Here is a 22,679-nt window from a genome sequence, read left to right on the forward strand (position 1 = left end):
TCATACGGATATATGTTCATAAACTTGGGATCCCCAAATCAGATCAAATGGATCAGATGGTTATCGTCCATTTGGTTCGCTGAGTTGGCATCCGTACCGAGGTTCACACCGCGCCACATCTCGAACCTAAAGCCGAGGCTAAAGCCAAAGCTCAGAGGTGGGAGCCGAGGCAGCTGATGGGTTAGTTGGTCTGGCTTTGGTTGTTAACACATGCACTGCTCACCAAACCGCTTCATCCCATCAACCCGTCACGTGCTGCCCACACCCATCATGCTTAGAGCTTTCCACCTAAGAGTCTATATATATATATATATATATCCTTTGGATGAAGAATAGGAAAAAGGTAAAAAAGGAAGGAAGGAAAGAAAGACAATTCAAGTATAATGTTCTAATATTTGTCTTGCACTTTGGTGCCGTAATGAACTCGAATGATGCTTTCCACATCAAAGCCATCCTTTTCGGCAGAGGTCATCTATTCATCCTAAGTAATATATTTGAGTATGATTCGAATCATAGAGTTGGGAGTCTCATTCTTATCTGTATCCCACATGAAAACTTAGATCCATGACATCGACCGATCAACATGTTTATTTCTTGTGATAAGAGCCTCTTAAGTAGCCATGTCCAATTGGCAAAGTCAAGTCAAACTACGATATCTTTAAATTTCACATGGTAGGTGGCTCTTTGTTGGTCAATTGGTCAACATGGTCAACGGTCAATGGTCAATCCTCAACATGGATGATCTCATATTTTCAAAAAATTAAAATCTGATTTGGACTAATGTTTTTCTCCATTATTTTTATTTTTAGTGAATAGAAGAAAATTCTTTAAAAAATCATATTATCAAAGTATAGAATAGTTATTTTTAAATCTTTCAATTTTATTTACATAACACACAAAAAAAAGTTGAAATGCTAGAAAAATTTTCTTTATATGAGCATTCAGAAACAAACAGTAGTCTACCATTCAAAAACTACTGAAAAGTAGATGTTTGATAGTGATGGCTTAGTCATAGATTTTGACATCCACTCACTCATAAGTAGAATTACAAATGCTTTGGTAGTTGCCACTTCCTCCCTCACCTTCCACAACAAATGGATATGCTTGAAGATGCATGACAAGACACAGTGATGCATGAGCAAAGATGAGACCAAACTTTAAGTAGCCATCAGTAAAACCAAGAGCAATTGTGCAAGCAATTTGACATTTACATGCATGTTGTTGCTGAAATTGGACTTCCATGGTCAAACACAGGGAGGGCTTCATTATATGAACACTAAGAACCGAGCCGTTAAAGCCGAGCCCAGCCGAGCCAAGCAAGCCAAATGGAAAGAATGCCTATTCTCACTCTATTTTCGACCACCTGCAACGCATTACTCGCGTGCACGTGTCGTCCGATGACATGCTTAATTGGGGGTGACTATATCAAGATGCTCTTTATATACGACGTTGGTTGTCGTTCTCCCTCAAAAAATCTCATCTTTGGAGACGGAGATGGGGGCGTTGAGGAGGAGGGTGAGCGCGGAGGAGCTGCGGGAGGTGATCCTCCGGAGCTGCGGCGTCGGCGGGGGATGCAGCGGGAGGAAGGCGGGGCCAGGTGGCGTCCGGCGGAGAAAAGGCGGGGACGGAACGGGGTGGGAGGAGGGGCGGGTGGTGTGCGTCACTGGGGGCGTTTCCTTCGTCGGGTCCGCCATCGTCCGTCGCCTCCTCGCTCGCGGCTACGCCGTTCGCCTCCTCGTCGACACCCAAGGTTTGTATCGGTGCCCTCTTCTCTTGTTTTCCTCCTCCGAATCACTTCTTGTTTTGTGGGAACAAATAATTCGATCTCCATGCATTAAATAAAGAAAAAAAGATCGAGAAAAAAGTGAGCTTTGATCAAAATAGAATTTCTATGATTATGATTTGCCATATTTACTTTCTATGTAATATTGGACGGACGAGATGAGAAGTAAAATAGGACACGATAAGCTGACGTGGAGGCCACCATGTCTCTATGCCGCCTCTCGATCTTGTAACGCAGCATGGGAGGCTGCTCTCCCATTAATGGGCACCTCAAGATCCATGAAAGACACCCAATCACTTGAGAATTGTAACAACAGAGACGTACAGATTCTCCAGCAATGGCTCTTTCGGTGCAGTAGATGGAGCTGCGAAAGCGATCATGAATGTGATATGAGTCATGCTGGCTCAATGAATGATGATGAAGTGTTTGCCTGACTTGGCTTTGCACGGGCTTTCCCTCGCAGAGGACTTGGAGAAGCTGAGGGAGAAGGAGATGTTTCAGGGCGGCGGGGTGTGGGCGGCGGCGGTGGCCAACGTGATGGATCTTGACAGCTTGTGCCGGGCCTTCGACGGCTGCACCGCCGTGTTCCACTCTTCGAGCTCGGTGGATCCTCGTGGCATATCTGGCTACTCGGTGAGTTCAGTCCATCCATGGCAACCCAACTCCGAGTTATCTGCACGCCTGAACTTGATGTAGAGCAGAAAGCTGAGGAAACTGAAGCGATCTCTTCCTCTACAGAAGCACATGGTTGACGTCGAAGTGCGAGCAACTGAGAGAGTGATCGAAGCCTGCGTTAGGACTGAATCGGTCAGGAAGTGCGTCTTTACCTCGTCTCTGTTAGCTTGCGTGTGGCGACAGCGTGATCCTTGCCATGCTCGTCGTGCCACCATCGTCGACGACAACTGCTGGAGTGATGAGACCATCTGCCGGGACAGAAAGGTGAGCCAAAACATTTCTTATGCTCGACGCAACTCAAAATCTACCTTTCTTATGCTGAACTTGCTTCAAACAATATTTCCCAGTTGTGGTTTGCGCTGGGGAAGACGATGGCAGAGAAGGCAGCCTGGAGAGTGGCCCGAGGAAGGGACTTGAATCTGGTGACCGTGTGCCCAGCTCTGGTCACTGGGCCTGGATTTCAACACCTCAACCCAACTGGATCCATCGCCTACCTCAAAGGTGAGAGCCCTTCCCCACTGCCAATCTTTGACGCAGCAGCAGCGGTAGATTTGCATCGAACAGTCCTCAAACCCTTCTTCGCTTTCGACAGGAGCTCAATACATGTTTGCAGAAGGACTGCTTGCCACGGTCGACGTGGAACAATTAGCCGATGCTCACGTATCGATCTACGAGGCAATGAACAGGAATGCTTGTGGGCGGTACATTTGCTACGATCATGTCATCCAAACCGGCGAAGAGGCAGCTGAATTGGAGCGGCAGCTGCGTCTTCCTAACAGAGTACGTGGAGCGACTCGCGAAGTCGATCCGACCTCGTTCGAGCTCTCCAACCGGAAGCTTCTCGAGCTAATGAATTCGAGGAGGAGGTGCACGTATGATGTCTACTCCTACTTTCCATGAGCACGCAGAGCTGCATATTTTGGTGCTGGCTGCTTGCTGCAAACCCGAGCCACGTTGAAGTATGGATATGCCCTGAGAACAGAGCCGATGAAGATGAGGAAAACAGATCTCTGTACATAAAATAGTTTATATAAGAAGCTGTGGAAGAGTTGGCACAGCTTGAAGGACAAGATTTGCATGTGGAACAGCTCTTCAGGTGATCGACAACTGTGCATGCGTACAGGGCACCATTTCATGGAGTTGGTGATGCATCTACTGGTGTAAAAGAAAAACAAAATTTTCTTCTTGATCAGCAAGTTTTGGATATTAAATCATAATATTCCTTTCAAGCATTGCAAGTTTGTGACGATGGCCATGCTAGAAAGCAAGCATCTCTCCTTTCATCTCCATCACGCCCCTGTGTTCCTAAAGAAAACACCTTTAAGCAATCTACCTTTCACCTCACTCAAAGCACATTGATCAAGAACACACCCCAAAAGGAAACCTGCTGCCTCATTCTGAATGTCAAAGAGGCAAGAGAGAGGAGAGAAGAATGTCGTCACTCCCACAACCTATGGTTGTATACCCACAGTCCATGAAAGCCCAGCAGGTTCATGACTCCGAAGGCTCATATACGCCGGTCTACATCACGTTGGCTGTGATAGCAGTTCTGACGCTAGCAGCTTGCTACGCCGGACAAGTCCTCGCCTGCCGCTACCTGCGCCCGAGGCCTCGAAGAGACAAGGGAGCAGTAGAAGACGGGATCCAAATGGGTGTTCCTGCCGTCAATTTGGATGCCTCTGGAGGTGGAGGACGGAAGGCCAAGCATTTGGGAAGCAATCAGGAGCACACTGGAAGCAAAGGCGACGTCGGCAATCCTAACATAAGTCATGCTCCTGCTGTTGCACAGGAAGTTTAATTGCTACGAGCCTCGTCATCTCTTTCATTCAGACTTATCTCCTTTTGGTCTTACTTCTCTTCCATGATCATAAAAGATTTGAATACTCATGGCCTCTGTTTATTGTTATGAATTTGTAAGATTTGGAGTGAATTAATGATCATATTCTCATTCCTGAATGCTATATCGAAACATATAAACTCTTTTCAGTAATCGTAATGATGGTGGCTGGAAAATCTAGATATGTACTCTGAGGTAATGGTGCCAAGGGGCCGCACGAATCACAGCGACCGCACGCGTATGTGCACCGGTATTGCTCGGCGATGGCGGTCATCAACAGACATCACGGTCGGACAAGATGCGGTTGCCCTCTGGCTTTCCATTCTGCAAGCAGACGATGGGAGGAATGGTTGGGGTGTAGAGTTCCCCGAAGGTCTGCCAGCAGAAAGGCTGGTACATGTGATACTGCTCTTGCAGTGGCTTCAGCTCCACCCCGGTCAGGCTGATGTCCGAGCACGGAGAGGTGTCGCTGCAAGCGAAGTGCACCGGCTTCACCGTGTAGGTTCCCTTGATGTTCTCGTACGCGATGCCTGAGAGCGCCACGGCTGATGTCTGGTTCTTGCAGGAGCTTTTGTCACAGTAGAATTGGTCGATGACGATGGGAGTTTGGACCTCTGTTACTCTTATGTTGGAGAACCTTATGCTCTGTGCAGACCCTGACCCACCCTGTGACGATGCATGGTGACAACCATTAGATACAGCAAAATGTTCGCAGAGGAGTATTAGGGTGGTCGAGCCGGCACCTGCCAGGTCTTGATTCTGACGCCGGTCGTGGTGTTGTGCATGTTGACATCCCTGACCGTGATGTTGGAAACGCATGCCTTGGTGTTGTCTCTGCCGAGGCCTCCGATGCTGATTCCATGGCCGGGGCCGCAGTCTACACTGTGTATGTTGACGTTTGAGCATCCCGTTTGGATGGAAACACAGTCGTCACCTATGTTTAAGCAGAGGCAGCGTCTCTTTCGTCAGCCAGATGATCGGAAGTCTACACTAATGAGGTCCGAACAGGGGAAGAGGAGCTTACCACAGCTCATGTTGGTATGGTGAATCATAACATCCCTCGAATTCTGGAGATGAATTCCATCTGTGTTGGGGCTGCTGCCGGGTGAAGCGATGGTCACGTTGAAGACCTGCACGGCCTCGCAGTTGTCGAACTTGAGGTGGCACTGTGGGCTGTTTTGGATTGTGATGCCGGTCACCGTCACATTGTAACTCCCATAGAACCTCAATGCCTGCAGAACGCAATCAGAGGAGGAGAAGAAGAAGAAGAAAAAGACAACGTGTCACTCATGCTGTCTTCGACATTGTTTCATTCACAGGGAGAAGATGCTAGCCAAGACATCTTACAGTCGGTTTCATCTGTGGCGTCCTCAGACTCAGCTCATCATTTATCTACATGGGAAGGAAGCAGATAAGAATGCTTGGAATTGGGAATCGAACTGGGTAATGGGAGTAGATGGTGAGGAGGCTTACTGGATCAACATCAGAGTTGGCGTTTGTCCACCAGACGCTGCCTCGCCCTTCTATCGTTCCGCTGCCTCGAATTGTTATTCCTCGCAGCTTTGTGAATTCGATCCACCACAGCAGCCCAACGCTCCAGTCCTTGGCATCAGTCGGAGCAATGACCATCCCATCCAGCTGCAACAGAGACAACAATTCTTGGCGTGTTTGTGTTCTACCACATAATTGATCACGGTCGATCCCATCTGTCTCCATGTTTGAGTCGAGAGATTACCTGAAACACAATGTTGGGCTGGCAGTAAGGTCCCGAGAACGAGATAGGGCCGACAAGGAACTCGAACTCTGCTGGAACAACGACAGTTGATCCTTCCACCTTACAAGCAGCAGCCCACGCATCCTCAAACGCCTGCATCAGTTCAAGAAGCCAGATCTGTGAGCATCAACCTTCTCCACCATTACCTCTGTTCGCAGAATCCACCTTAGAATGCACATTCCAGGTGGCTAGCTAGGTGGATTCAGATGCATTAGGAACATGAACTGATGAAATCAGCAGAAGATTCATGCTAACTTAGTTATGGCCATCACTTGTAGATCTAATTGGACTGACTGCACAATGCTGACATAACTGAAACTTTCAGCTAAATATGGAGGAGAAGGTAACAATGGTCACCTTAGTGTCGTCCGTGACGCCATCTCCCTTGGCACCGAAATCCAGCACATCGAACATGGCCGGCTTTGAGGCGTTCGGAGACCCTGTTACCGGGCACGGGCTCTGGTTCGAACTCGGCGGTGGACTCGTGTGGCCGCCGCTTCCTCCGCCACCACCATGGTTGTGACCACCACCACTTTTCCCTCTTGTCTTCTTCCTGGCCAAGGAGGAAGAGGGAGACTTACGCCTCCAATGCTTCCCTTTCCTTCCTTCGCAGCCATCCAAGCTTGAGCACACCAAAAGGACAAGCAGGAGGAGCAGCCCGAAGCACTTCAGCCTGAATACGCTCATTTTTACGTTTGTGTCTGCGTCGTGTCCAGAAGTGCGAGGAAGGGGGAAAAAGAAGAGAGTGGAGTGAGCGGTGAGAGGAGGGAGGGAAGGGTGGGTTTAAATAGCCACAAGCCTTCCCTTCCCTCTCTCTCTCTCACTATATTTCTTTCTGGCTTCCTTCCCCTCTTACATGGAAACCAAGAAGATGATGCTTGATTAAGGTTTCAAGGAGTGGCATTAGAGGTGGATTTCCATGGCATATGCTCTGCCGATGCAACAGGGGTGCGGTGGAGTCGATCGTGTGGCATTTTGCTGTGTGCATGGGTTTTGTATTTGGCACGTAAGCTGTGGTTACCGGACGCAAAAGCCAGAGGAGACACGTGAGTGGGTCTACAAGGCAGTGAACGTAGCAGCTCCCCTCGATCACATGCAACCGGTCACGGGTGAGAGGATACTGCTTTGTCCACTGCCGAAGGCAACTGACAGATAGAGAGGAGGAAGACAACAAAAGCAGCAGGGCCCCCTGCCATTATACCACCTATCATTCCTCGCCACTCCACTTCTTCTTCCCAACCAAGAAAGAAGGAAGTTAATTCATGATGCTTAAGAGATCTATTGCTGAAAGGAAGAGATGATTAATGGGGGCTACAGATCATTAGATGGAAAGACTGAAGCAATAGCCTGTTTTGAGCCTGAGAATTGGAGTCTATTATGTATGCTAAGTGGAATCACCATACAAAGCGGCAAAAGATCATGCAAGAAATGTGCCATGACATATAGAATATATTCCTCTCTTTCTTCGTTCCCGTGGTCCTTTTACTGCTTACAGTCCATAAAGGATTTTGGAATCACATGAAACCATCTCAGAGGAAATGAAGTGCTTCTCTGTTGATTCGTTATCGATCTTTTGACAGCTTAGGAAATGAACACTGCTATGGACAAAACGAAACAAAACAGTGCCTGTTCTTCTCACATGAACAAACCTTTTCTTGTGAATTGAAGCTAAGTCAGATGCCAAACAAATGACTGAAATCCAATTAACAATCCTTCAATTCCGTGGAATGGGATCTGCAGCAACATCGTCTCCAGTGGGAGAGGACAAACTTAAGAGTGGTGCTTTTTCGTACTCTCAAATGATAGAAATGGTTGAACTGCAGATTTCAACTTAAACCTTACGAATATTTCAGTATAACAACAATGTACCATTTCATCCAATTATAATCCTTCAAGTACGATTTCCATTCTTCTAGTATTGCAGCCACAGATAGAGAGAAAATAGAAGTTGGGTCTCGGAGTGTAGTCATCGTTCAACTGCTCTCACATGAAGGCTCGGTGTATCAGAAAGATTATTCCCTCTTTTTACTGAGTAGTGATTGACAAAGACGGCCAAAAAGCTGGCTGAAATCTCTATCGACAGATGAATCTCCCTTGGCAAACCATTCAGCACATAAGAATGCATGTTCTTATGGGTAATGAAAGGGAATCTACAGGATCATTTTGGATTTTGTTGACATGATATAGCTCGATTATTTGTGATGCTTGCATGTCTTTTAGAATTCTGTTTCGGACTTTTATTATGGCACAGCAAGGAAAATATATCTAAATTCATCTGAATTTTAGAAAACCTCTGACCACAAGAATGAATGGTGGCAATGATTTGTTCCAAAGGACAAACCGCAGATTAATCTCCATTAGGATTGTCGTTCTCATGGGAATTAATGTGAAGTAGGAAGAAGCCAATCTGTAGTTTGTCTCGCATGCTATGTGCCATGTTCCTCTTTCAATCCTCTGCCAACTTTGTCCCTGCTACTTCTTCCTTCCACGACACCTGCAAGCATTCATCTCTCTTTCTTTGTGCTTCCTAACAAATCATGATCTGCAGTAACCTCTTCCACTGCACTGCTTAAAAATTCTTGCTTCATGATGTGTGCATTTATAGTTTATTAGCATGCATCAACCTTGGTTAGTTCCTTTTCTGCCCTCTGTTCTTCCACTAGTCATATCAAGTATGTCCAGACACAAATCACAGTATCATCATAAACGCATAGGACACGGAGCTTTTGGGGAGGAGTGCTCCAGTGTTGTGTGTGGAGCTCGTGAGCTCTTTGAGTCTCGTGAATCTCCAAGCATTATAGAAAAGGGAGGTGTTTGTTATTGTTGCAGCTCACCCTCATGTCTCTCCTTTCATGGCTCTCTTGTCTTCTTCGTTCAGCTCACTAGGTGTCTCGAGAGCCACAACCTAGGTGAGAATACAACCAGTAAAAATCGGTTCCATCTTGGTGCGGGTGATGACGACAGTAGGAAAGTAAAGTTCTTGCTTTCGGAAGCTCCAAAAGGAACTGTTTCAGCTACATGCATTTTTCTCGTTCTTTCTGTGCTCATGTTTCTTACCAACCTAAGTTGTGCTTCTATACATACTAATGAAAGAGTAGCAGAAGCTCATAATACTGTTCATGATGCCATTGGAAGAGTGGTCTCTCTTTGTTGTTGGTTGGACTCTGAATCCTGAAGACATGCTGAAGCTTCAGACTTTAATATAGGGGAACTGTACACCATGATCCAAAGTTGCATGAGCAAGCAAGGATGATTCATGGTCCCCCTCATTCTGCACAGTAAAAACCTGCTTGGTTTACATGCCACTTGTCACCTGATGTGGATGACAACAAAAGACATTCAACAATAATTCACTTTCTCAGCAAGAACAGTAGACAATTAAGAAAAGAGAAAGGGGTTCGAGCATCATAGAACAGCAACAAGAAGCAGGAGTCACGGATCATTCTAGCACTCTCCAGGAACAGTGCCCAAAACATTTTTGACCTCAGAAAGCCTGGTGTAGCTGTGTGTACTTTGGGGTTCCTACTGCTTTGTAGTTCTGCATGTGACACTCTTTGAGGGACTCAATTTCCAGTGCTTTTTCTCTCGTTTTATCATGGATTTTTTGGACGTGAATCGGCTGGCCTTCCCTACCTAGCAATCACGGGCTGCCAGATGCGCAAGCAAGAACACCAAGGACACACTGCTTGGTGCCTCTGATGGAGTCTCCTTCATGCCCTCACCCTGCTGCCACTTGCGTTGCATGATGTGGCTTCCTCCGGTACACTGCATCCACGTGAGCTTGCGGCTTGATCTCGGCATCTACCTGTATCTGTCGGCTTCATACACTCGCGTGCAGATTGGTTGCATCTACCGGGATTAGATGATGGAAGAGTGCAAGTTTTCACACACACTGTGCGAGGAGAACTCATCAGAGAAAGATCAATGAAAGAGAGGGGAAGCTGATCTATTACCAGTCTCAATCCTGCGTGCCATGACTGTTCATCAGGCCACCAACCCTCCTCCTCCTTGAGACCCGTGCATTGGGTTCTGCTATCCTCTTATTAGGTTAATCAACAGGTGATGCGCAAGACCAGGTCAGAGGATGCATGGGGCCATATCAAGGACTCGTCCTTCCATCACATGCAGTAGAAGAATGGCTGCTTCTGCTATTTCTATGGGCGCTGCCTGACAGCACGATTCCTTTCTGAATGCAGCATCATGGTAGGGAAATAATCCCATTGTACTGTCCAAGGCAAGAGAATGATCCATGTCTTTATCTGCAATGGCAGTTCTTCATCTGATCTAGTTCAGAAAATTGAGAGAATATATATTGAATCAAATGTAAGAATTGATGCCTTAGTTCAGCCAACAGTTTTCCGGTGAATGAAGTGCTGCTCTCCATGATTGTCGACGGCCAAGGCATCGGCTACGCTGTCTGATGTTAAACCTGCATGCTAATAAGAATCAAACCATAGCAACTGTTAGGAATCGAGTCGCAACCAAAATCTTCGGCAGATTTGCAGGGGGGTGAGACAACACTGGTCACACAATGCATCTATGATTCTAATCTATCAACTCAGTCGGAAAGAGACAAGTATTATTAGTAAGAAGGCACACAATGTCACTTCAGCATTGTTGGCCACACTCTTTTGTCTTAGCTAACCACCATGCAAACCAATAGGTTGGTTATTATAGAGAGAGAGAGAGAGAGAGAGAGAGAAGTTAAATAGGGCCCCCTTCCCACTCTTATATATCACAAGTGAGCAGAAGAAATCATATAGAACACAATGCGTGTAAGATACAAAGTGGCAGCTCGCTTCTGCAATCTTCTGAGCCTTTGAGAATGGAGTCCTTTGGTGAGTTGTCCACCTCTAGCTTACACATTGGCTTGTTCTATAGTTTCATTTTTCGTTCACAGAGCTGGCCCAACATGGAGCTCAAGGGAGAAGTCTGTGTCGTTTTCATCAAATGGTTGGAAGAATCCTCTTTTTGGTCACCGAAGTAGCTTACTCCAACTTGGAGTATTTCATATTATATTGCAGTGGAGGTGGCATTGTGCTCAAGAGCTAATAGAGGCACATCTCAAAGCATGAAATTTTTGGTGTTGATGCAGTCACTCTAATCTTCAACAAGTACACCAGTGATTTCCCTGTCGAACACCTGTTCAATGGTTGGCTGGGCAGCCTGGTAGAGAGATATGGTGGTCTTCTCCTGCACCACAATGTGAGGATGAGCAAAATATGATATCTTGCTTTCAGCGTAATGGAGAAAGGGAAGATGAGCTGCTATGGCATCAACACAGTCTTCGGGACTCCTTTCTGGAAAAGAGGTTTGGCAAGAGATCTCTTCTATAAGTTGGAAGATGAGCATGTAAGCAACCTTCCTTTGAACACGATGGAGAAAGAAGGTTCACTGTCGGCTATTAAAGGAGAAGAAAGATGCAGTTGGTGATTCCTTCGAAACTCACAGCTTGTGAAAGATGCAGTCTTTCTGCAAAAACATCAGAATGATCCTACATTTCAGTGTAATTGAGCCAAAATATGGTATACATCTTTAAGCTATATGGCCTGTCTAATGGCTGCACTGAAGGCATGCATTTGGATCAACAGGGAATGCATAGTCGTATCAGAGGAATCAATGATTTGTTGATGCAATCTAGCAATTGCTCTACCAATGGAAATCAGCTCATTAGGTCAATGAGCTGACCAAAAGGAAGTCCTAATCATTGACTCTGTGTCTTGGGGCTGCCTCATGATGTTGATCCTGCGGTACATGTATTTCTCAGACTGAGTCACAACCCAGTCCGAGTTTGACCCGGTCCTAAATGCATTTGCTACATGCTGCTGCTAATGATTACAAGAACAATGTCGACATACTTAGCGTTAATCTTATCTATTCTCATATATTTGGATGGTAACGATCCTTCGTAATCAATCCGTGTATACCATCATGAAGCATTACGTCGAACACTCAGGTCAACCACGTCGATCAAACGGCATACTAAACCCGAGGCACCACGAGGAAGCAGAGACGACTCCTGGGAGCATCTGCGTGCAACGAGCTCTGGTCATTGCTCCGACCTTGCGGGACACTACTTCTTCCGCCTGCTAGCTGACGGAGCAAGTTCGTTTTCTGTGAACGAGGAACAAGGGACACACTGCGCGCGTTGCCCGGTTACCAAATCCTTGGTCTTTCTCCCATGGAGCAATGTCGTGAGCAACAGCAGTATCTGTTATGCTTCATTCACTCGGCATTTGCTCATCATCACGAAGCCGAGTCATGCATGCCACCAGATCTGATGCTTGTATTGCTACTGTCTATATAAGGATTGTATCTCCAGTTTCTCTTGGCAGCGAGGCGTTCGGTTAGGTTCCTGCTAGATTCATGGCGCAGGCTCGATCACCGGCAGGGCAGAGTGGGCAGCTGCCGGACTTGTCGCACAGCGTGAAGCTCGAGTACGTGAGGTTGGGCTGCCGCTACCTGATCAACCACATCCTGACCTTGTTGTTGATCTCCCTCGTGGCCGCGGTGGCCATCGAGGCCCTGAGTACTCAGTGGCTCGACCTGGAGTACGACCTGGTGAGCGTCCTCGTCGTCTTCGTCGTCGTCGTCGTCTTGGGATCCACTGTCTACCTCATGGCCCGGCCGCGCCCGGTCTACCTCGTCGACTACGCGTGCCACGTTCCCCCACACGAGCTCCAGATCCCGTTACAACTGCTGAAGGAGCGGTGCGGCAAATTCGGCACGTTCGACGAGCCGACCGTCGAGTTCCAGTTAAAGGTCCTCGAGCGCTCCGGGCTCGGCGAGGAGACGTACGCCCCCAAGGCCATGCATAGCGTCCCGCCCCGCCCTTCCATGGCCTTAGCCCGAGAGGAGACCGAGCAGGTCATGTTCGGCGCCCTCGACGCCCTCTTCGAGAACACCGCCGTGAACCCCAAGGACGTGGGGGTCCTTGTCGTGAACTGCAGCCTGTTTAACCCCGTCCCTTCCCTCTCCGCCATGATCGTCAACCGATACAAGCTCCGGAGCACCGTCAGGAGCTTCAACCTGGGCGGCATGGGGTGCGGCGCCGGCGTTATAGCCGTCAGCCTCGCCGGCGACCTCCTGCAGGTGCACCACGCCACCTACGCCGTCGTGGTCAGCACGGAGAACATCACCCAGAACTGGTACGCCGGCAGCCGCAAGTCGATGCTCATCGCCAACTGCTTGTTCCGCGTCGGCGGCGCCGCCGTGCTGCTCTCCAACCGCTTGGCCGACCGCCGGCGCGCCAAGTACAGGCTCGTTCACGTCGTCCGCACCCACCGGGGCGCCGACGACAAGGCCTACCGCTGCGTCTACCAGGAGCAGGACGACGACGGCAACGTGGGTGTGTCCCTGTCGAGGGAACTCACGGCCATAGCGGGCGGCGCCCTCAAGGCCAACATCACCACCCTCGGCCCCCTCGTGCTCCCCGTCAGCGAGCAGCTCCTCTTCCTCGCCAAGCTCGTGGCCAAGAAGCTGTGGAGCGACAAGACGAAGCCGCACATCCCGGACTTCAAGCGCGCCTTCGACCACTTCTGCATCCACGCAGGGGGCCGGGCGGTGATCGACGAGCTCGAGAAGAACCTGGAGCTGCGGCCCGTCGACGTGGAGGCGTCCCGGATGACGCTGCACCGGTTCGGGAACACGTCGTCGAGCTCCATCTGGTACGAGCTGGCCTACATCGAGGCCAAGGGGAGGATGCGCAAGGGCCACCGGGTGTGGCAGATCGCCTTCGGGAGCGGCTTCAAGTGCAACAGCGCCGTGTGGCAGGCGCTCCGCAACGTGCAGCCCTCGCCCCATGGGCCATGGGAGGACTGCATCCACAGATACCCCGTCCAAACATCCCACCGGATTGCTTCACCACGGCAAGACGCACAGCCACAGCCGCAGCAGCATTGACTCTGCTGTGACCTGGCATTTAGCCCTGACAACAATAACAAGCAAGAGACCGAACACAGACTTGTTTAGTGATCCTCTCTCGACACGATCTCATCATAAGACACTTTTCTCGAGTGGCTACAAAACTAATGCAACCGGAAATGTTCATGTTTTGGACCAAAATGGGAGAATAAGATATCGATCTGAATCAAGCAAATCACCTGTGTGTCGGAAGAGAAATAATGACAGGACAAAAGACTAACAAAAGAAGAGGAGGTGAAGCTGTCAACCAAATGCATTCTCCTTTACCAACAAAGACACGCTAGGTTTATTCGATTCTAAAGCCTTATCTACTGCCTCTTTGCTTGATAACAAAGAAGGATATGACTGTTTGGATGAATCAAAAGAACTTAAAGAGAAATCATTTTAACATGTAACTCGGAATACATTTGGGAAAACAGAGAAAGCATTCCCAGAACAAATGGTGGGTGACATTGAAGAACCAATACATTCTTTTAATACAACTATTCAAAAGACAAAGAAACCATGCAAGTAAACTTTTTCCTGATGTTCTCTTCATTCCATTATTTCCTCGGACAAATTTTTTCCACACACTGCCAGTAAAACTAGATTTTGCAACCTGGAAACCATGCACAAATTATACAAATGTACCGATACCTTCTCGTTCCACACAATGCACACGACAGAGCACCAAAGAATGTTAGCAGCCCCACCTCATGAATTTCCTTGCACTCGTAAGTTCTAAAGGCACCAAGAAATGATCAAGCTCGGACCTTCATTATTCAATTACAAGTTTATCAACCCGTGTTGCAGTTTATTTGTCTCCTCACATTGAATTGAAAATTTTGAAATCTGGAACTTCGAAGTTACAATGCAAACAGAGTTCCGTTACTGTTGAACTGAACTGTGATCTCCCTGAACAACAAATAGCTTATAAAATTTGTAACATTACAGACAAAATTTTTTCTGACAAGTGCCTCGATAACAAATTTCTTGAAGTTTGGATGTCTCGATGCAGATTTTACCCACAGCTGAACATGGTGGAGATTTTCCCAAGCAACGTGTCTCCGTCGTAGCACGCTGCTTAAGATATGTTAAGAGAACTCACCGGAAAGACCACTGGATTTCCTCAAGAGTTCTCCCTTTGGTCTCGGGCACCCATATTATGACAAACAGTACTGTCAAAGAACTCACGACGGTGTAGATGGTAAAGGTACCTGGTGATTTTAAGAATTATATTAGATGCAACCAGGATAGGTGCATATGTAAGATATACCAGAAGCATGTATTGTTGTTTTGATTAAAAACATTTCAACCTCCGGTGCTCCAATTCAAAAGCAAGTTTGCAGTCATTGTTATCACAAACGATGTCAACCAGTTGGCCAGTGTTGCTACGCTACCAGCAAGGCTCTTAATATTAACAGGCAGTATCTGCAGCAGAACATACAACGGTAAGCTGCAAGAAGACCCATGGAACAAAAAAGTTTGGAGTTTAAACATGAAAAGGAACATGTCAGTTAAAGAGGTTTGTAAGAGCTAAGAAATGCATCTAATGTTTTTAAGGTACCAAACATAGACTACATGTAAATAAAATTCAAATGAAAAGTTGATTTACTAAAAGTTTAAAATTCATTAACTCAACTATTTGAACCTACTCTTGAATCTGCACTATATTTTTCTAATCCATATTGCTTCGTGCAGGCTCAGTCAGATTCTCATGTTGGCCATATGGGGAACAAGAGGCTTCTGTTTCTAGGTTTTACGAGGACAATAGTGCTTCTCCTTCAACATACCCCTTGACCTGAGTCTTCTCTTCTTCAATATCCATATCTCAGCTAACAACCTACTCTTGATATATCTGTTTTAACCTATGAATTAGTTTTCATCATGAGTTTCCTAATGTTGACTTCTCTTCTAATGTGATATATGTCTAGTTTTATTGGCACTGGACTCAAACGTGAACAGATCCGACAGCATACTAAGTTCCCAAGTTGGTGATTCTTGTAATCCTTGTGAAGCCATAATATGTTCACTTTAATGATTGATGAATCATTTCTAGTGACATGAATCAACATTTTTCTTAAATCACTTTCATTTAAAACCTCTAACAAGAACACTGATATCTACTCGTTAAAAGCATATGAACCCTACATATTTTGCAGAACGACGAAAAGAGAACAAAAATATAAGCTTACATACCTCAGACATGATAATCCATGGAATTGCTCCCACCCCAAGGGAGAAGGCAATGACATAAGCCTAAAGAAACATACATAACTTAGTGATTAAGAAAATGTTACTCCTAAAGAAACTTGCAATTCATAGTTGACATATACATACCACGAGACCAACCAAAGACAGGATGCTCAGTACATAATAAGAATGAGATTCTTCAGAGAAGGCACCCTGTCTCCAATAAATTACAGAAACATTACAAATCAGTGTTTTGATAAGCAACTACAAAGAAACTCCTGATGATATTAAAAGAAGGATGTTGAATTAAAAGATAGTAATTGCCAGTACTATTAATAATAACATGAACTAAAAGATAGTAATCTTGACACAAAGCAATCCAGAAAACAGATAACTGCCAGACTGACCTCCAGAAAAAATGCAACTGAAACTAGAAGAAGACTTAAAGTCATTCCTATAGTGGATATCTGCGACCAAAAGAAATTCAAATTTATTGCTAATTATTATGAGATACCAGCATAAAAGAGGAAAAAAAACTTGTTAAAGCTCACAATAAGCAGAATTCTTCGGCCAGCTCTATCCAGTAACCAGGTGGTAACTCCAGTAGCAACAACCTGAATGATATTTGATGTATTTTAGTATAAAGAAAAAATGAAACAAGTTAGAAAGATTCAAATAACATCCCATATCGAGATTCAAGATGGGTACCTGAATAGCTCCAAGACCACATGTCGCCAGATTACCATTCGTAAGCCCTGTTTAGGATAGAAAAATAAAATTTCAAGTAGAACAACATTGAAATATTTAAAAGCTATATGGTATACCATTTGGTGCATGTGTATATAAAATATATTAACATGCATTAATTTACATGCATAAATAAGCATACATATATATTTGAAAGCCATGCAGAATAGATCTGACCTCTTGTGGGCCCACATTTTGAATAGATTAAGAGGTCTAATCGGAACTTTGTAATATGGGAACAGAAGATTCTACTATTACAGAAAAAGCATGTTTATTCAACAATATGAAAAATTAAGCATGGATGAAGATCTATTGTCATGATTCGAGCCTGATGGCTCTAGTATCATTCTGTCACGGACAAAGTTCTAAACAGGATGTTTGATGTAATACTTATGTATGTCCGTGTCTTTCTGTTTGTTCATACTTTGCACAGTATATAGAGGAACGGTCGAAGGCTTAACAGTCTCATTTTAGTTGGGTTTGGTGGCATTTTTAGGCTTGTAAATAAAGGTTATGTCATGTGGACACTTACGAGAGTTATTCGGTCTATAATGGACCATTTTGACCCTTTGTTGTTTACTTGTGGATCCCGAATGAGGTGCTTTCTCTAAAGTGTTTTCTCTTTTGTAGGTCGACCATAGGAGGTTTTGGGGAGGTTGACCTTTGCGGACGGTTAAGTCCGTGACAATTCGTCACATGGCCAAAACCACTAACCACAATACTTTAACTAAAGTTGACAAAACTATACCCATCGGACCCTTACAAGTCAATCTTAGTTTTGTCCACTTCCGATATGGGATTAATCGGGATGTTACGTCCATGATTATAAGAGATCAACAACAAAAATAGAAAGATGGGAGGAGAATGCAAATTCCAACATAGCAATAAGGAAACCATTTCAATTTATCATTTTTTGAGTCATTTACCGGCAGCTTTGAAAATGTTGCTGGCATAAAATAGAATGCCGTTGATTCCACTTAGCTGTTGCAGCACAAGGAGACCAATGCCTATCTGCGGGTGTAGACAGATGCCAGATGAGAATAATGTGATTGTTTTTCTGAACACAAGACAAATCAAGATTTTTGTACTACTTCACCATAAGAGGAAGTTTATATCTCTTTTGTTTCAGTTGTGAAAATCGGATTGCTGTCCTTCTGGTTGATGATGCCACTGATCTCTGCAAAACGCAATTAAACATAATACTACAGAGACCAACACTCACATTTACCAGATCTTTTACACTGCAAAAGATAGGAGATATCCAGCTCCATACCTTAATTTCATTAACTTCCACAGTAATGTCAGCATCAAATCCTCTCAGAACTTGTAGAGAAGCTTCAAAATCTTCCATCATGCCCATTTTTGCCTGCATAGATAGGAATAAAAAAAATCTTAAAAATACAAATATGGCTTCTTGTTGGATTGGCACATCACCTTAGGATCCTTACCAGCCACCTCGGAGATTCTGGGATGAAGAAGAGAGCAGGTATGAGAATTGTGCATGGCAAGATACCTAACAACATGGCATGTTAAAGTCATTTGATCCAAAAAGTCATGCCAGATAAAACCCAACGAATATGCAGTTCAATGATACGAACAGAAAAAAAGAAAAGGAAAATTTGAAGTGGATGGCTAACAAATTTAAATGTGCAGAACAGAAAATTATAAAGATTAGTAGTCTTGTAGATCAATTTCTACATTTGTTGAGTTCTAAACAAGCAAGCATAAGAGGAAAGAATACAAAACAATAGCAAGATTTTTAGGCCAAGCAACCTAAAAATGTTACCTATTACTGCGAGCAGTCTCCAATGAACAAACATACCCAACAGATAAGCGAGCAAAATGCCAATAGTCACAGAGAGCTACACAATGAGGAGGCCAGAATCAGACATTAATGCCATGGAAAACCAACTGATTCCAAGAGTGTTAACTGTCAACAGGAAGAATGAGAGACAACAAAATGAACTTGCCTGATTCACAGAGCCAAGTGCGCCTCTCAAGTTCTGAGGTGATATCTCTGCTATATAGACAGGCACCTGATGAAACGTTAATAAACCAAGAGTCAAGCCACATAAATTTCGCGTAGATTGCATCAAATTCTTGGGGGAGCAGGGCAACAAACTGTGTAGGAGATCACACCAACGCCGAATCCTTCCAACAACCGACCCATATACAAGAACGACGAGTCCTTCAAGAGTACAAGACAAGAGCCTGAATTTAGGGAGGCAAACAACAAGAAACTTCTCGAGGAAAAATAAAAAATTGACGATGGCCCCCCAGAAGAACTCACTTTCGCAAAGGAAATCGCCAGCCAGCCGATGATGTTAGGAATTGAAGCGATCATCAGCGACTAGGGAAGCCAAGCATGGCGATCAAAAACTCATCAAGATCGAATTATTATGCCATCAGCAGAAAAGGGAACCGCAAAAAGGTCAGATCTGTCTCACCCCTTTGCGACCGATGTATTCCGCGATCTGGCCGCTGGCGATGGCGCCCACCATGGCTCCGACGTTGGACAGAGAGCCGAAGATCGAGAACTAGCACCACCGACCCACATGGTCATAACGCCAAGTGATCAAGAAATCTTCGCACCAAGAAAGAGGGAGGGAATTATGGACGATGCGTGGGGGGTTGCTGACCTCGGAGAGGGTGAGGCCGAGGTCGGCGATGATGTCATCCTGGGTGGGGGAGGAGTAGCCGCCGGTGAAGCCGAACTGGATGGGGCCGAGGGCGACGATGAGGGTGCAGAGGACGACGGAGATGGAGGAGTCGCGGATGACGGAGGCGGAGGATGCCATGAGGCTGGATTGGCGCGACCCCATCCCCATCCGGTACCAGCTCCCCGTGTGGAGGAACGGCTTCCTGAGGTCGCCTCGCCCGTCCTCGCTCCCACTCTCCTCTCCTCTAAAGCTCATCTTGCGTGCCTCCTCTTCTTCCCCCCTCTCTCTCTGTTTCCTATGAAAGCCTGACAACACAGGAAGATAACGAGCTCGAGAAGTATGCGTGCGAGAGAGAGAGAAGAGAGGAGGGACGGTTGGAGACAGAGACGCTGCGTTGGCTTTGACGGAGAAGACAAAGCCCAAAAAAATGGCAGAAGAAGAGCCTCAATGACAAGGCAGACAACCATTACAGCACAAATGCGACAGGATATAGACGTGCGGTCGTTGTCCCTATTTTAATTTTAATAAATAATAACATTATTTTATTAATTAAAATAAATTATTTTTTTACGAGATAAGTGACGAAATTTCAACATAAGATTAACAATTATATAAACTGTTAAAATCTTCACAATTATTTTTTAAATTTATATATATATATATATATATATATATATATATATATATAAAGATCTTACGATAAATGAAACACATTTGGAAAGGGCATTTGAACGCGAGTTGGGACACGAGCCCAATGCTTCATCACAAGATCGGATCGTAGTTATCCACAATTAATTTAGAGAGACTGATCTGAAACATTGCCATGTCGATCATCATCCTAATCCTAAATTATTGTCCATGACGTGTCCATGTGTTATATTTCCAATCTTTATCCCAAAAAAGAACACGACGGAGCAATCATTTGACTACTAATAATATATTCATCGATCACTTTCTTCACTATTTGGACGGCGATGATGCGTCGTTATTACATGGTAGGTAACGTGTGCCAAAATATGTCCTAAAATGCAGCATGCTAAACGTGTGATTCCCAAGCAGCTGTGTATTCGAATGATTTCTATCCAACTCAACATTACATCCCCCGTGACAAGAAGAACAAAAAATAACATATGGAACGTCAACTTCTCTCTCAGTCACTGCTTGCTGTGAAGCCAACTACTCCTGCTGCTGCTTCTTATAGTTCTCTGGCCATCTCCCGCATTTTGGCTCCCACTTCGCCTGAGACCTGCGAGGCTCTCTCCTTGGCTGTCTCGTACTTCTCTCGCGCCATGGTGTCCTTGGCAGTCGCGTAGGACTCCGCCACCTTTTGCTTCGCTCCCTCGTATGCTCTTTTGGCATCATAGGCGGCGGTGGCCTGATCTCCGGCCATGTCCGCTATGTTGTCCTTCGCCTCCCCAGCCTTGTTCTTCACGGCCTCTTTTGCTTGTGTGGCCTCGTGGGAAGTATGCTCTGCAGCTTCTGTGCAAGGGGTCCAGTGTTTAGAATGTGCACACTTGCCCTGTCCTTGTGCTTACCACTCAAACTCTGTATTCTTTGTCATATAGATTCTGTGTCGTTGTAATTAGATTTCGCTAACATCAGTTTGACTGCCAGGACAGGCCACACTTACCTGAAGCAGCACCGTGCATCGTGTCCTTGGCCTTCATGGCGATGTCTCCCGCCTTATCCTTCGTCTTCTCCGACGCTACCTTCGCGTTCTCCTGCATCGTCCCGAGCCCCCTGCACATAGTCATGGACGATAACCTTTAGCGACTAACAGCAACAAAGACGACACAAACAAGCCGGCGGCGAGCCAAGAGATGGAAGAGAGGCGGACTCGGCGATCTTGCCGCCCGCCCAGTCAGCGCAGGACTCGGACGTCTGCCTGATGTCCTGCGCGGCCTTCGACGCCTTCACCTCGGCCTTCTCGGCAGCTATTTTCTCACTGTCCTTCGCGTTCTCCGCCGTGGAATTTCCGCCATAAGCGAACGCTGGACTCGGCGGCCATATGCAGAAGAAGAAGACTCCCATCAGTAGCAAACTAGCCACGGAACCGAACTCGATTCTTCGCCTTGCTGCCATGGTTGATGTGTGCACTGTGGATGGAGAAGGGGTGGAAGGGAACGCGGTTGGTACATGTTGGGTGGTGTCCAAGAACGTGGCGGACATGGAATGGAGCAAAGGCGACGTGGTGCCAGTACGCCGCACGCTGTGTGAGGAGAAGGCACGTTGCCCGCGACCGAGGAGGAGCGAGTTCAAGCGCCGTCGGCCGTAATAAAAGCTTTAATATGTGTGACGAATCCTGATATCATGGAAGAGAACACGAAGTTTGAGGCAATTGTCGAGCGGCGTTGGTAGTCGATGCAAAAGTGCATGCATGCTTGCTGATAAGGGTAAAAATGACAAACAGTCTCGGGACAACATCAACTGCTCGAGATGACGTCTCGCACCTCGGAATTGATCAGAACGCTGAGCAAGGCACATTAATATCCTGCAAAAGCCAAGTCCAACACGCTACGCCATCACTACTATCAAGAGTACCAGCCTGTCCCCTACAAGCGGGCAGCTCAGGAAGCAGAATGCTTCCCTATAAATACCCCAGAGTTCTAAACGAACGAGAGAGGGGACACAACTCACACAGAAGCACTCCCTCTTCCACCACCCTCTCCACGTCGCTAACTTGATCGTCGGAGGGGTCGGGTCGAGCCTCCGACCCGACCAGTGTGCAGGTGCGAGACGAGGTTGCCTCTCCCCGACGCTGCGACAGAACTCTCCCCCTGACGGGACATCCAGATCACCGCGGTCGACCACCAGGAGGACCCAAGGCACGCCACGCAAGATCCTTGCCATTTAGACCCCTGAACGAGTCGCGTCGATCCCGAGGCCACGGCTTAAACAGTTGCACACCGCAACACTTTTGAGGGCTATAAATGCGAAATTGTCAATTAATTAGTCGTGTGAACCATAACGATATGCTTCTGATATGGCAATGAAGATTCATTGAGATTGATTATTTCCAATATATATATTTTTTCATTTTGTTGTAGTATTAATTTGACGAAAAATGAGATAATTTGGTACACATTAAATTTCGACTCAAAAAGTACT

General features: G+C 46.1%; 5 protein-coding genes and 1 long non-coding RNA gene across 6 annotated transcripts; 3 read left to right on the plus strand and 3 right to left on the minus strand.

Moving 5' to 3' along the window:
• The first annotated feature begins 1,479 nt into the window (after positions 1 to 1,479).
• LOC103984417 (cinnamoyl-CoA reductase-like SNL6) lies at positions 1,480 to 3,690 on the plus strand. Its single transcript, XM_009401894.3, has 5 exons — positions 1,480 to 1,750; positions 2,247 to 2,416; positions 2,522 to 2,722; positions 2,806 to 2,959; positions 3,051 to 3,690. Exons 1-5 carry the CDS (start codon positions 1,495 to 1,497, stop codon positions 3,356 to 3,358), a joined length of 1,089 nt encoding a protein of 362 aa, XP_009400169.2. The 5' UTR covers positions 1,480 to 1,494; the 3' UTR covers positions 3,359 to 3,690.
• A 687-nt stretch (positions 3,691 to 4,377) lies between these two features.
• On the minus strand, positions 4,378 to 6,987 carry LOC135673383 (polygalacturonase At1g48100-like). Its single transcript, XM_065182311.1, has 7 exons — positions 6,427 to 6,987; positions 6,031 to 6,162; positions 5,769 to 5,933; positions 5,643 to 5,687; positions 5,320 to 5,527; positions 5,039 to 5,229; positions 4,378 to 4,961 (listed from the first exon to the last, which is right to left on the minus strand). The coding sequence occupies exons 1-7, from the start codon at positions 6,754 to 6,756 to the stop codon at positions 4,569 to 4,571; spliced, it is 1,464 nt and encodes a 487-aa protein (XP_065038383.1). The 5' UTR covers positions 6,757 to 6,987; the 3' UTR covers positions 4,378 to 4,568.
• Positions 6,988 to 12,441: 5,454 nt separating this feature from the next.
• On the plus strand, positions 12,442 to 14,049 carry LOC103984314 (3-ketoacyl-CoA synthase 4-like). The gene has a single exon (XM_018826635.2). It carries the CDS (start codon positions 12,688 to 12,690, stop codon positions 13,969 to 13,971), a length of 1,284 nt encoding a protein of 427 aa, XP_018682180.2. The 5' UTR covers positions 12,442 to 12,687; the 3' UTR covers positions 13,972 to 14,049.
• A 680-nt stretch (positions 14,050 to 14,729) lies between these two features.
• LOC135673384 (sugar transporter ERD6-like 4) lies at positions 14,730 to 20,032 on the minus strand. Its single transcript, XM_065182312.1, has 17 exons — positions 19,551 to 20,032; positions 19,359 to 19,448; positions 19,202 to 19,261; positions 19,034 to 19,099; positions 18,882 to 18,947; positions 18,698 to 18,773; positions 18,360 to 18,424; positions 18,185 to 18,277; positions 18,008 to 18,088; positions 17,838 to 17,922; positions 16,873 to 16,919; positions 16,716 to 16,778; positions 16,572 to 16,631; positions 16,312 to 16,377; positions 16,171 to 16,230; positions 15,288 to 15,402; positions 14,730 to 15,188 (listed from the first exon to the last, which is right to left on the minus strand). The coding sequence occupies exons 1-17, from the start codon at positions 19,824 to 19,826 to the stop codon at positions 15,076 to 15,078; spliced, it is 1,482 nt and encodes a 493-aa protein (XP_065038384.1). The 5' UTR covers positions 19,827 to 20,032; the 3' UTR covers positions 14,730 to 15,075.
• Positions 20,033 to 20,591: 559 nt separating this feature from the next.
• On the minus strand, positions 20,592 to 21,647 carry LOC103984418 (late embryogenesis abundant protein At3g53040-like). The gene is made up of 3 exons (XM_065185197.1): positions 21,409 to 21,647; positions 21,202 to 21,311; positions 20,592 to 21,050 (listed from the first exon to the last, which is right to left on the minus strand). The coding sequence occupies exons 1-3, from the start codon at positions 21,600 to 21,602 to the stop codon at positions 20,767 to 20,769; spliced, it is 588 nt and encodes a 195-aa protein (XP_065041269.1). The 5' UTR covers positions 21,603 to 21,647; the 3' UTR covers positions 20,592 to 20,766.
• Positions 20,944 to 22,660, plus strand: LOC135674933 (uncharacterized). Its single transcript, XR_010513772.1, has 2 exons — positions 20,944 to 21,077; positions 21,186 to 22,660. It is a non-coding gene; the product is annotated as an uncharacterized LOC135674933 (long non-coding RNA).
• Positions 22,661 to 22,679: the final 19 nt, after the last annotated feature.

This window comes from Musa acuminata, chromosome BXJ1-5 (assembly GCF_036884655.1).
Source record: "Musa acuminata AAA Group cultivar baxijiao chromosome BXJ1-5, Cavendish_Baxijiao_AAA, whole genome shotgun sequence".
Lineage (NCBI taxonomy): Eukaryota > Viridiplantae > Streptophyta > Magnoliopsida > Zingiberales > Musaceae > Musa > Musa acuminata.